Here is a 12426-nt window from a genome sequence, read left to right as displayed (position 1 = left end):
AAGTGTATAGTTTTCTTTTGTGGTTTAGTTTGAATGGGGTGTGAGTGTGTGTGTGTGTGTGTGTGTGTGTGTGTGCACTGTAGGATGTGGCAGTTGTTCTAGGACTGTCTAGCTCAGCTGTCCCAGGGGTTTGAGATGCGTCTCTGTGTCTTCCTCTTCTGTGTTCACCTCATTTAAGTCTCCCCTTCCTGCAGCAGCTCTTTCTGTCTTCTTTAGGCTTGAAGTCTGCCGCAGGGCATTAAACCCCTCCAGCTCTAGAAGTGTAATTTCTGCTGAATCACATCTGTGTATCTTTTCCTACAAGGCTCAGAGCTCCTTATTTATTTTGAAGCATAAGCACTGTGACTCCTCTACGGGAAAACAGGCCAGTGACAGCGCCCTTCTCTGTGTGTGTTGTCACTCTCAGTCTCTGTGAGTAATCCACCTTTTTCTTATTTCGCAGATAAAGAGCTGTATGCCTGGTTGAAGTGTGTCAAGGGACAGCCTCATGATCACAAGCACCTGATGCCAACACAAATCATTCCAGGAACTGGTATGGAAAGAGACACTTTCATTCTGGAATGATCCCAGATTGCTTGTAGTTATGCCTTTAGCTGAAGATAGAGAAAGAGGCAACTGTATCTTTTGACTTGTTTTGTCTGTGTGCTTTAGTTCTAACGGACTTGGTGAACGCTATGCACATGCTCAGGGAGAAGTACAGCATTAAATCACACTGCTCCTGTGCTTGGAAGCAGAACACCCTCTACAACAAGCTGCCGTCCACCAATGGCGTCTCCCAGGTATGTGAATGTGTCATTGGGTGGGGTAGATGACATTTTTTTAATTTTACACAAATGAAACAAGCTGTGAGGGATGTACAGTTGTGGTACTGTATGCTAAGTGTTTGATGTCAGTACACTGCAAAAATGATTTTCCTACATAGAATTTTTCTTTTTCCAGTACAAATATCAAGATACACTCAAATCAAGATACACTCAATTCAAAGGGGAAAAAAGTTTCTTTTTTGATTCCAATGGCAGATATTTTTTCTTGTTTTAAGCATAAGCTTAAAAATAAACAGAACCCTACACATAACGTGTAAAAAATGTAGATATTAAGAATTTGATTATGTAGATTAGATTATATAGTTGTGGGAATTCATTCTTAATTGATGGCCAAAATAAATATATTTTTGTCCATGTGTCATGTGTGGGACTCTGCATAGAATTTTCAGAAAACAAGAATCTTATGTCATTTTGTGTCTCAAGTAAATGCATCTTGATTTAAAAATGTTTCGATATTTGTTCTGGAAAACAAGATGAAAATAGAAAGAAAAATAGTATAATAGTAAATTCATTTAAATCTGTTCATTTCAAGGATTGATATCAGACAAAAAATGGAAATCTGCTTCAGCAATTTCTGCAAAATTATTCAAATCCAGTAATCACATGATTGGTTCATCCTGACCAGTGTGAAAAAAAAAATGTGTGGATTCCATGTGACAAAACGGTCTGTTTGCTATTTCAGCAGTGACCTGGACAACTCTGGATGAACCCAATTCTTTTCAATAGCTTGTACTGTTCAGCTGGCAAAACATTAATACATCTTGACAAAAAAAAAAAACACAGACCTTAAGGCCTTGAGACAATATATCCCACTGAACAAACTGTACATCTATCCCTCTCAGTCACATTTCCATTCACATGAAATTAAATGGGGCATTAGCCTTGACTAGAGTGTGCGTGCTCTCACTGTAAACACAAAGTCTCACACTCTCTCAATCACACACAGATTTTCACATTCTGTTCTGCGCAGGAATGTTGAATACAGTCCTGCTTCATCTCTCAACCACTAAATGTCCACAATATTTCCCTTCACTCTCCTCAAACTGCTGAGCTGTTTCTGACACACTCTTACTTTTCACAGGTGTTACAAAACGTGCTAAATCACAGCAACAAGATCTCTCTGTGTAAGCCTGAGGGAGGCCAGCAAAACTCCTCTCTGAAGGTAGAGGCCAACGGAGGGAGCAGTCCCGCCAGCGACACCAGCACCGACAGCAAGTTCACCCCACCCGAGTCCCAATCGCCTCTGCACTTCCTGGCCGATCTGGCCGAGCAGAAATCCCGTGAGGAAAAGAAGGGTGGGTACAGAAACAATAAAACTTAAGGTATGGTTGAAGTTATTGGTAGCCAGGGGCCGGAGGTCTGCCAGCTGCCCCTGTGTTTTTCCTTTCTCTGCAGGCGTGTGCATGCTTGACAGGCTGCCAGCATTCCACAATCCTCACATTTAGTGGTGTACGTTACAGGCCTTCTCAGTTGTGAGATCCCACGGTCTTAAGAGTTCGCCTAACCACATGTTTATCCAGTTCTTCAGCTGCTCTCACATGCCGAACACGCCGCTCTCTCCAAATGAACTGCACTTAAAAGACCATCAACCCTGTGGTTGTTGGCACACGTTCAGTTCAGTTTGTTGCCCAGTGCGGCGTATAGAAGTTTCTTCATTTAGCAGTGGTGCTTAAATTGCGCTTCTTGACAAGTCTGCATTTTTGTTGTTTCATGTCAGCTCTTAAAATATAACAATAGAGTATATAGTTCATGCTATGGCATATTGTAATGTGTGTTTCTGGTGTTTTGAGCAGTTTTTTAGTACATTGCAGTTGCTTGGTAGTTGCTAGGGTGTTCTAGGTACTTGCAAAAAGCCCAATCTCAAGTCTCTGTGATATTTTGTTCTCCAGAAATGTCTCTCATCCTACCTTGTCTAAGTCAGTGGGATTTTTAACCCCTTTTTATTCTCCGCCCAAATGAAAATTATACATCTGAAAACTTGTAAATGTAATAGTGTGCAGGAGTCCTCAAATTTGGCCCTGGAAATGCCATTGCCCTGAAAAGTTTAGCTCCATCCAATCCAAATCAGACACCTGAGCAAGCTAATTAAGGTTTTCAGAGTTGTTTTTGAAACTGATAAGAGTTTATACTCTGCTATTTTCTAAAAAGCTTGTTAGAAATCATACTGTGAACATTTTATCCGTGTATGTTCCTTTTTTGACCTTGTAATTTTGATTCAAAATGTCATAACACCTGCAAACTTGCAAGTATCTGTCTCGCTTTTGAGTGCCATGTCCACGTCTTAAAATCCAATTAGCAAGCAATACATAGAACCAAGTCTGCCCTGCATTATTTATTTTTTCGATAATCTGTTACACTCAAATATCTGTCGCTACCTCTGTTTTATCATGACTTTAAAATTCTAATAAAAAGTCCCACCACATAATTTCCCACTAATTATTATGGGAATGTATCATATTATGGAAGTAAACCAGAAGTTCTACCAATTTTTTTAGTTTTGAATTTCATATGATGTGAAAGAGATTGACATCTGAGGTTTGAACAGCCTGTTCTTCTCTCCTGCAGAAAATAAGGAGTCAGGTGTTGGAAAGATAAAGGAGGAGAAGGATCAGTCAGATGCTTTGGAGTCTCTGCACAGTAAAGCATCTTCCCTGGAGCAGGGATCAACCCTTCGAGACCTCCTCACCACCACCGCAGGCAAGCTGCGCCTGGGCTCCACTGATGCTGGCATCGCATTCGCTCCAGTGTACTCTACTGCCTCGCAGGTCAGAAAACCAACACCTACTGATCATACTCAAACAGAGAGACTCAACTAGCATACAGAGGTGGCAACATACACAACCAATGAAAAGTTTGCTCATACTTAACTTTAAAAAGTTTTGATCTAAAGATTTATTCTTGAAATTAGTTTTGTACACATATTGCGTATACAGAAAAATAGTAATTATAATCAAGTTGGTGTTTCCATACTTTTTATGATGTTTACATCAGTTTTTTTATAACGATATTGTCTACCAACAATATCATTATAAAAAAACTGATGTAAACATCATAGAAATTAGTCATTATCACATAGATGGCAGTTTACTAAATATATGGCCATTCTCGCATAAAGAGCCATGGGTATTCAATTAAAGTCCGGTCTCTATGTTTCCTTCCCGTTGGAGGTCCGGATAGTATTTTTGTGGAATAGTAGTAAATGGTCAAATCGTCAAGATAGTCATAAAAGATGAGGATATTGGGCCCGAGAGCCAAATCTGCAGTAGCTGAGAATTTTTCTACAAAAAAAATGTAAATGTTTAGTTGAGCCCAATTGGATATGAATATTAAAGGTAAACAGATGTGTTATTTTTACATTTATGACAGAAGGCCATGTGACAGAAAAGACACTGTATAAGGTTTCAGGCTTTTCCTCTAAAAATTTTTTTTAGATTTTGCTTTTTAGAATGCACATGGAGTGAAAAGAGCTTGAATGAAGCATGTTTGGCTCTAGCTAAATGTATTAGAGGATATAGTGCCGAAAGATCATTATCATAAACTACCCTGAGTGCTTGTGTACAGCTCCACTCTCAGCTCACTTTAAACTGTAGAAACTGTAAAATTGTGCAAACAAGCTGTGGTCTAGAATTAGACCGCACTCCGCTATTTGAGGACTCCTGTGACATAGAGTCTGTATCACTATAAAGAAAAAAATATTTGTTGTCCTAAAATAGCTTATGGCTTCATTTGGGGTCTTCCTACCACAGATTGTCAAGAGTGGCCGCAGCATGCCCAACATCCTGGATGACATCATCGCCTCTGTGGTGGAAAACAAGATCCCGGCGGGCCGTGGCACCAAGCTGAACCTGAAGCATGAGCCTCTGGAGGAGCCCAAAGCTGAGAGAAAGAAAGCAGTGGAAGAACCGCCCAAACTATATGCTGACATCCCGCACTGCTGGCTCTACGAGCGCAGGCTGCTCTGGCTCAAAGACCACCGCAACAACAACAACTGGAAACTCTTCAGGGAGTGCTGGAGACAAGGACAGGTCTGTGAAACAAGCCCACTAAATACTGAAACTTACATTACTTTCTGTTCTGCTGGAGCTGTGGTTCTTTCGAAGCCAATATTAGTTCAGCTCAGAACATTTCCTTGATTCTGTTGTTCCCTCTTCCTATCTTTTCTCTTGCTTCTTTAAAATACCGCTCTGTAAAATTGGCAAAAATCCCTATTCTCATGTCCAGAATTGCCGCTGATATCCTTGCAGTCAGGATAATCCTAATAATCCTGTGTACCGATTACAGGTTGTGCTACAAATAATCATTATCTGTCTACACTTATTCTCATTTCCCTGATTATATACAGGGATGTGATTTTTCAGTATTTACATTTACATTTAGTCATTTTGCAGACGCTTTTATCCAAAGTGACTTACAATTTGGGGATACATAAGGCGATTCTTCTTAAAGAGGCAAACAGATACAGGAAGTGCTTGTAGTTTCTAGTTTCTAGACATTGTTCAAATAAGTACAAGCTAGAAAGAGAAGGAATAAATAAAGAGAGTTTTTTTTATATATATTTTTTTTTTATGATGAAGTCAAGTAGCTTCAAAAGAGACGAGTTTTCAGCTGTCGCTTGAAAATTGTCAGGGATTCAGCATTCCGGATAGGGGTGGGAAGATCGTTCCACCAGCCAGGAATGGTGAACGAGAATGTTCTGGAAAGTGATTTTGAGCCTCTCTGTGATGGTACCACGAGGCGTCGCTCACTAGCGGATCTCAGACTTCTGGAGGGGATGTAGATTCGTAGTAGTGAGTGGAAGTAGGCGGGTGCTGAGCCTGTGGCTGTTCTATATGCAAGCATCAATGTCTTGAACTTGATTCGAGCCGCAACCGGTAGCCAGTGCAAGGAGATAAAGAGAGGTGTAACATGGGCTCTTTTGGGCTCGTTGAAGACCAGTCGTACCGCTGCATTCTGAATCATTTGTAGAGGTTTGATAGTATTTATGCAGATTTCCATATTTTCCAGCTTGAGGAGTACAACCCATGTGAATTGCGAAATAACCTTAAAGTGCGAAATGCCATATAAAATGGCACTGAGTAAAATGGCTATATTTGACCCTGGACCACAAAACCAGTCTTAAGTCGCTGGGGTATATTTGTAGCAATAGCCAAAAATACATTGTATGGGTCAAAATTTTTCTTTTATGCCAAAAATCATTTGGATATTAAGTAAAGATCATGTTCCATGAACATATTTTGTAAATTTCCTACTATAAATATATTAAAACTTAATTTTCATTTGGACAACTTTAAAGGCGATTTTCTCAATATTTCGATTTTTTTTGCACCCTCAGATTCCAGATTTTTAAATTGTTGTATCTCGGCCAAATATTGGCCTATCCTAACAAACCATACATCAATGGAAAGCTTATTTATTCAGCTTTCATGTGATGTATCAATCTCAATTTCGAAAAATTAACACTTATGACTGGTTTTGTGGTCCAGGGTCACATATGATATGTCTATACTATATACAGGTTTTCCATCTTCAATGATCACATGCCTGTTATATTATAAATTAGTGCTGTCAATCGATAAATTTAAACGCACAGTATCATTTCCGCGCTCGTTTGACTCGTGCCTGGTGCTTAAGTGAAGCTGGAGCGCGCGTCTGAAATGTCTACCCTTTGATGTGGTCGTAAAGACGTTCTGCGACTGAATAAATGGACTTCTTGACAAGAAAAAAAGTCACAGAAACAACAGTTGTGAGTGGGGTGGTCAACCCTAGCTCCGCCCCTGAGTTAATTGCGTTAAATATTTTTAACGCGTTAAACTGAAAATATTAATCGCCTGCGTTAACGCGCTAATTTTGGCACCACTATTATAAATGCATTATACGTTATTTTATATATGAGTATTTATGTAACATTTGGTAAATGATCCAAAATGTTAGTCAATGCGATCTCTGCCTCTGCTGGCTGGTGTCTTCTCTCAGCGGACAGCTGTTGTCTGTTGTCACATCAGTCTGCATTACGTGTGCAGTGGGTGTCCATAGAGAAAGGCGCCATACATTAGTCCATTTATTCAGCATGTACTTCACATAGGCCATTATAGGCTTTAAGTGCTTTGATTCTTTCATAGGTAGCACCTCTTCACATGTGCCGCACTAATGCAGGACATTTCAAGTGAGCATATAGATCCTTTACAATGAAATCTGATTTTCACTAATGGACAGGAGGATACTGAAGAGGTGTGAGGTTGAAATCCTCAAGCATACATCCTTTTCCTCTAGTCATAGCATTTATTCAGCAGCAGAGGAGAGCCTTTAGGAGTATCCGAAATAGACCCCTGTACCCATTACTCCATTAATATGGTCCCCTTGAAGGTTTGAATGAAAACAAATAATGGAATTCGGACATTGATTGGGCCATATGGGCCATAGATGCCATCTTCTGGCGAAATGCGTGAATGTATTCACTGTGACCCTTCTAGTGCAGTTGAGTGTTGACTTTTGAGTGTGCATTGGCTTTACACTCATTATTACGATGCATGATGGGATTGAACAAGTGCACTCAATAATGTCCCCTATGGTTTCAGACACCACTTCAAATGGCTGTATAGTGCACTAAAAAAGGGTGTAAGGGGCATTTTTGGACACAGCCTCTGTCTATTCCTGTTCTGAAATTACATTTATTGACTTTTGCTCAGTGGACCATGACTTTACAGCTCTGCAGGAAGTAAACTGACATCATAAAATGTGGCTCTCCCAACATATTGGTTTTCTTCCAAAACCTAGTAAGCTGCCTATGTAAGCAGCATTTTAAGGTTCCCAATGCAAAGATTGTTCTAAAGGGTAGTTACTGTTATTATGCTGCTTTTTTAAATTTCACACAGAGAATGCAGTCTCATAATGCATTGCAATGAGTTCAGTGAAAATGTCTATTCAAGATAGCAGATGACATGAAAACATAGATTTAGTGTCTGTATATGTTCAGGGGGTTATTTTCAAGGATGTGCCAGCCTTGCATGCAGAGGTTTTTAGGCTGATCTGTTGCATACAGCAGTGTCTCTTTTTAGACTTTTAAGAACTTCTGAGAATAAGACTTGATACTAAATGGTTCACCAGTAAGGTTTTTTTTTTTTTTTAGCTGTCCCAACCAGCAGATACTGTTTTTACTTATTTTAACATAGATGAATGATCAGTTTTTATTTTAACCAATACAACTTTTTTATTCACGAATATTTTTACAAAAAGAAAATTTGGAACTAAATAAAGAAAACCTGGAAATGTAGTTCCTATAATGTGCTTCCATAGATTCCTATTTATGCTTCAAAATTATTTGCAATGGTAATGCAACACCAAAACACTTGCATCATTATTATTGAGCACTGCACTTTTGTAGAAGCTAGTTTGGCACTCAGTTTATAATATACTCACAGATTTAGGCTTTTCAATCAATTTAATTATTGCTTTTAGACTTTAGAGTAATCCATCATGCAATTTCTTTTTTAACCAGACTTCAAATTTTTCCACTCTTCAAAAAGCAAGTCTTAGTAGTGGTTGTGATCTCAGCTGTCATTAAAAGGCCATTTCCTGTGTGGTGTATTTGCAGCCGGCGCTGGTCTCTGGGGTGCACAAGAAGCTCAACGCCAGCTTGTGGAAGGCAGAATCCTTCAACCAAGAGTTTGCTGACCACCAGGGAGACCTCTTGAACTGCAAGGATGGAGTAATGTCCAACTCAGGCGTCAAAGAATTCTGGGACGGCTTTGAAGATCTCACGAGTGAGTGCCACTTGAAGTAAACAAATGAGCAGTTATCTTATTAATCGGCCTGTTCTGTTTATGCTGATCATGCTCTTTCTACAGAGCGGCCCAAGTCTAAAGATGGAGAAACTGTGGTGTATCGACTGAAAGACTGGCCTTCAGGGGAAGAGTTTATGGCTTTGATGCCCTCCAGGTACCTCAGGAACACAGGAACACCACATGTAGACATGCTAAGTAGCCATATAGACACTGTTTTAAGGATTGTGAATGCTGTTTCATGGTGACCTTACATATTTAATCTGATCAAGCATAGCTCTGGTTTAGTTGTTTTAGCATGTGCTTCATCTCAATGTGTAGGTATGATGATCTCATGAAAAACCTCCCAATGCCTGAGTATTCAGACCCCGAGGGGAACCTCAACCTGGCATCCCATCTGCCCTCCTTCTTTGTGCGGCCAGACCTGGGCCCGCGCCTCTGCTGCGCTTACGGTACTGCAGCTCCCTCTGTCTCTCTCACACGTATTTTTAGTTTGCGTTTTATTAGTGGCTTGCTGTTTTATTCATGGTTTTACTGTAGAAAATTTAATTGTTTTATTAAAAATTATATTAAAAAACCCATCATATTTCACCCCAAAGGAAAATATAAAAACTTTTTGCAAAAAGAAAATGAGGCCTATTTCTCGACAGTTTCCTTTTTTGTATTGTGACATAATTTTCATAGCATATAACGATGAAAATTTCCTCACATTCTCATTAGTGTAACATTACCTTTTATTATGCCTAATTTAAAATAAGGTTAAAAATTAAAAACTGTAGCCTATTCTAGTGAACTGCATGATGTATGATCCATATTTCAGGTGTGGCGGCATCTCAGGAGCAGGATTTCGGCACCGCTAACCTGCATATGGAGGTGTCGGACATCATCAGCGTGTTGGTTTATGTAGGAGTGGCCAAAGGGAATGGTGTCCTCTCCAAAACGGGTAAGCCTGAGGCCCGCTCGCCACACAGCTGTCAACAGCCTGTCCGTTTACTTGGTCAGCAGTGTTAGAGAAAGAGGCGGGGGAAAAGCCTTCTGCTAGAGCAGAAATGTTCCATAAACCCTTGAGCTCAGAGGAAAAAAAACACAGAACATGGTTTCCACCCTGGAAACAATGAAATGTAAGAGATGCATCTGGAAGGATTTTTCTCTGCCAGTACATGGCCATAGCAGCACTAAAAAGAGCTTTTATCTGCACTCATGAGAATGAATATGTAAAAACATGGAGGAGTTTTACATATGACATATTATTGTGGTATTAACTAAAAACCATTTGTAGTTTTACATGACCACTGTGCTGTCTCTGATCCTCTAATGGATTTCTACTACAGTAGATAAATCTCTAAAAGCCATTTGGGTGTGATGTTGCATCTAAAGAAACATAGGTCTGTGCTTAGTGCTTTTTTTTTATTCCAGTTGTCTTCAACAATGTTTGAAGGCCCAATGACTTTTCCTTTTGTTCATGATTTACTGGAAAAGGATTAAGGATAAGGATTAAAAAAAAAAAATTGTACTAAATTTTTACCCAATAAAATATCTTAGAGCTTGGCAAAACTAGAATAACGTATATTCATTATAAATATGCCCATGGCATTTTAAGACTTTATGAATTTACATGACTTTTCCAGGTGTAGAAATCACACTTTTAAAATTAGGTTTCCTCATATATCCAGGTTTTCCAAGACAGTGGGGAAACGTGGTTCTTCACAGGGAAAAAACAGTAATTGAGGGGATGACTAAAAACAAGAAATATCTTGTTGGAGCCACAGTAGGAGGGGTGGCCCTAGTAGTCCTTTCTGATCCCATCCCACTCACTTTTCCACTAAACTTTCTATCTAATAGAAATACTGTCCTTGGCTTAAAAAAAAAAGATTTTAAAAAGTCTTGATTTTTTTAATGGCCTATTTTAATGCTTGTTTTAAATAATTGAAGCCACCTTTGATGTTAGCTGAGGCTCCCAGTGGGCCCTGGCTCCCTGGTTTGAGAACCACTGCCATAGGTGATTACCAGTAATGTCTTCAGCAACATGCATTTAACATGGCTGAAAAAAACTTTATCATCTGTTGTGTAATTCAGAACAAATTTGGCAGTTACTGTACTGTACCTTTAAGATACAGTATGTAAATGACTGTACTGGTGTAGTTTACAATGATGTTGACATGTAAATGTGGTAATGTGATCATGCAAAATCACAGCCATGACAGTTTTTAAACGACACATTTTTTGCAACTAAACTTGCAGTTGCGAGTTTATAAGTCATTTTTTTAATTCTTGCGTCGTGTCTCATGCCAACAGCTGCTCCTCCCTCTTCCCTCCTCCCTACTGCGATGGCCTTTCTATTTTTATCCGCCGTCTCATTGGGCAGACATGAGGAGAATATATAAAAGCCAGACTCCCACGCACACTCCTCGCCATTAATTTTTAAACATCACTCTGTCTTCAAAAGAGGACGGCGCTCCCTGCCTTTATAATAAATTAAGCTGTGTGATTTGTTTGCTGTGTAACTGCATGAATGTGTTTGTGCCAAACACACAGGAGTGCTAAAGAGGCTAGAGGAGGAAGATCTGGATGACAACGTGAAAAAAAGATTAAAGGACTCAAGCGAGACTCCCGGAGCCTTGTGGCACATCTACACGAGCAAAGATGGCGAGAAGATTAAAGAGTTCCTGCACAAGGTTATTTTGATTTGAATTCTCCACTGATCTTGAAATAATACAGTGGATCACTGCAGTGTCGCTCACTCTCTCTCTCTCTCTCTGTGTGTCCTCATAAAACCTTTTGCTCTAGCACAAGGACGTTTTAGAGGATTGATTTCATAGGAATGTGCAGATCTTCAGTGCACGTGCTGCTGTGTCTGAACTCAATGTTTGTGTGTGTTTGGTCATGACAGGTGGCTAAAGAGCAGGGCGTGGAGATCCCAGTGGATAACGACCCGATCCGTGAGCCAGTCTGGTACTTGAGCCGTAAACTGCGTCAGCGGCTGCTGGATGAATACGCCATTCAGGGATGGACTGTGGTGCAGTTTCTGGGTGATTCGGTCCTGATCCCTGCTGGAGCTCTGCACCAGGTCTCATTGCACTCCTTCTTTTTCTGCAGTTGCTCAAACCACTGATACCACATGAGCAAATCATGATATATGTATTCTGGGGCATATGTTTTGTTATTGATTATCCAGACCAAAACCCCCACTTGATTGACTTGGAAAGCAACAAATCTCACTGTTTTGTTTCAGAGTGTTGCTAAAACTTGATCAGACACTTAAGCAAGACTTTGTCAGAATGTCATTGAATTATTTATAACAAAACATCAAAAAAAAAAAAAAAATCTGCTAATGCTTGTAACTTCACTTTAATCCTGTGAAGCCTGACATATGAAATAATAAATAATAGTTAGAAAAATATATATATTTAGAGAACCAAAACTGAGCAAAATATGCAGTTTGGTTGCTGATATTTACTGTATATAGACAAAAAGTAAGATGAAATTCTGTCAGTGCCGATAGCCTAAATGGTTAGTGTGCCGACATATAGCACAATTGTGCTCACGACAGTGTTAATTTTGACAGCTGTTCCCTCACCACAGTGCAACAGTGAAAAGGGACCCCTTTCAAACAGTGTCGCGTTCCGAACGTTGTTTAAGTGACATACACCAGTATTGCGGTATTTAAAAATTCATATCATAACAAAAATAAACGTATTCGGTATGAACCGGTATACCGCCCAGCACTAGGTGACACACAACATGCCTTAATGTTAAAATTAAATAAAACCACTTCTCATAAAGAACAAGAACATGGTCTTCTTTTTAATGAAATACCAGTGGTT

The 12426-nt window shown here is 39.6% G+C and overlaps 1 protein-coding gene across 3 annotated transcripts in view; it reads left to right on the top strand.

The window, feature by feature from the left end:
- Positions 1-12426, top strand: part of LOC107654065 (probable JmjC domain-containing histone demethylation protein 2C) — a 155201-nt gene that overhangs the window by 139260 nt on the left and 3515 nt on the right. For all 3 annotated transcript variants that reach the window (XM_016440994.1, XM_016440993.1, XM_016440992.1), the window contains 11 exons: positions 443-532; positions 652-779; positions 1906-2119; positions 3390-3589; positions 4571-4849; positions 8416-8584; positions 8669-8759; positions 8924-9054; positions 9423-9545; positions 11138-11277; positions 11493-11669. In XM_016440994.1, the coding sequence (XP_016296480.1) occupies positions 443-532; positions 652-779; positions 1906-2119; positions 3390-3589; positions 4571-4849; positions 8416-8584; positions 8669-8759; positions 8924-9054; positions 9423-9545; positions 11138-11277; positions 11493-11669 (1742 nt within the window). The remainder of the gene's footprint in view (positions 1-442; positions 533-651; positions 780-1905; positions 2120-3389; positions 3590-4570; positions 4850-8415; positions 8585-8668; positions 8760-8923; positions 9055-9422; positions 9546-11137; positions 11278-11492; positions 11670-12426) is intronic.

This window comes from Sinocyclocheilus anshuiensis, unplaced genomic scaffold, assembly GCF_001515605.1.
Source record: "Sinocyclocheilus anshuiensis isolate Anshui unplaced genomic scaffold, SAMN03320099.WGS_v1.1 scaffold454, whole genome shotgun sequence".
Lineage (NCBI taxonomy): Eukaryota > Metazoa > Chordata > Actinopteri > Cypriniformes > Cyprinidae > Sinocyclocheilus > Sinocyclocheilus anshuiensis.
The sequence above is the reverse complement of the archived record's forward strand: the minus strand, read 5'-3'. Positions and strand labels throughout refer to the sequence as shown.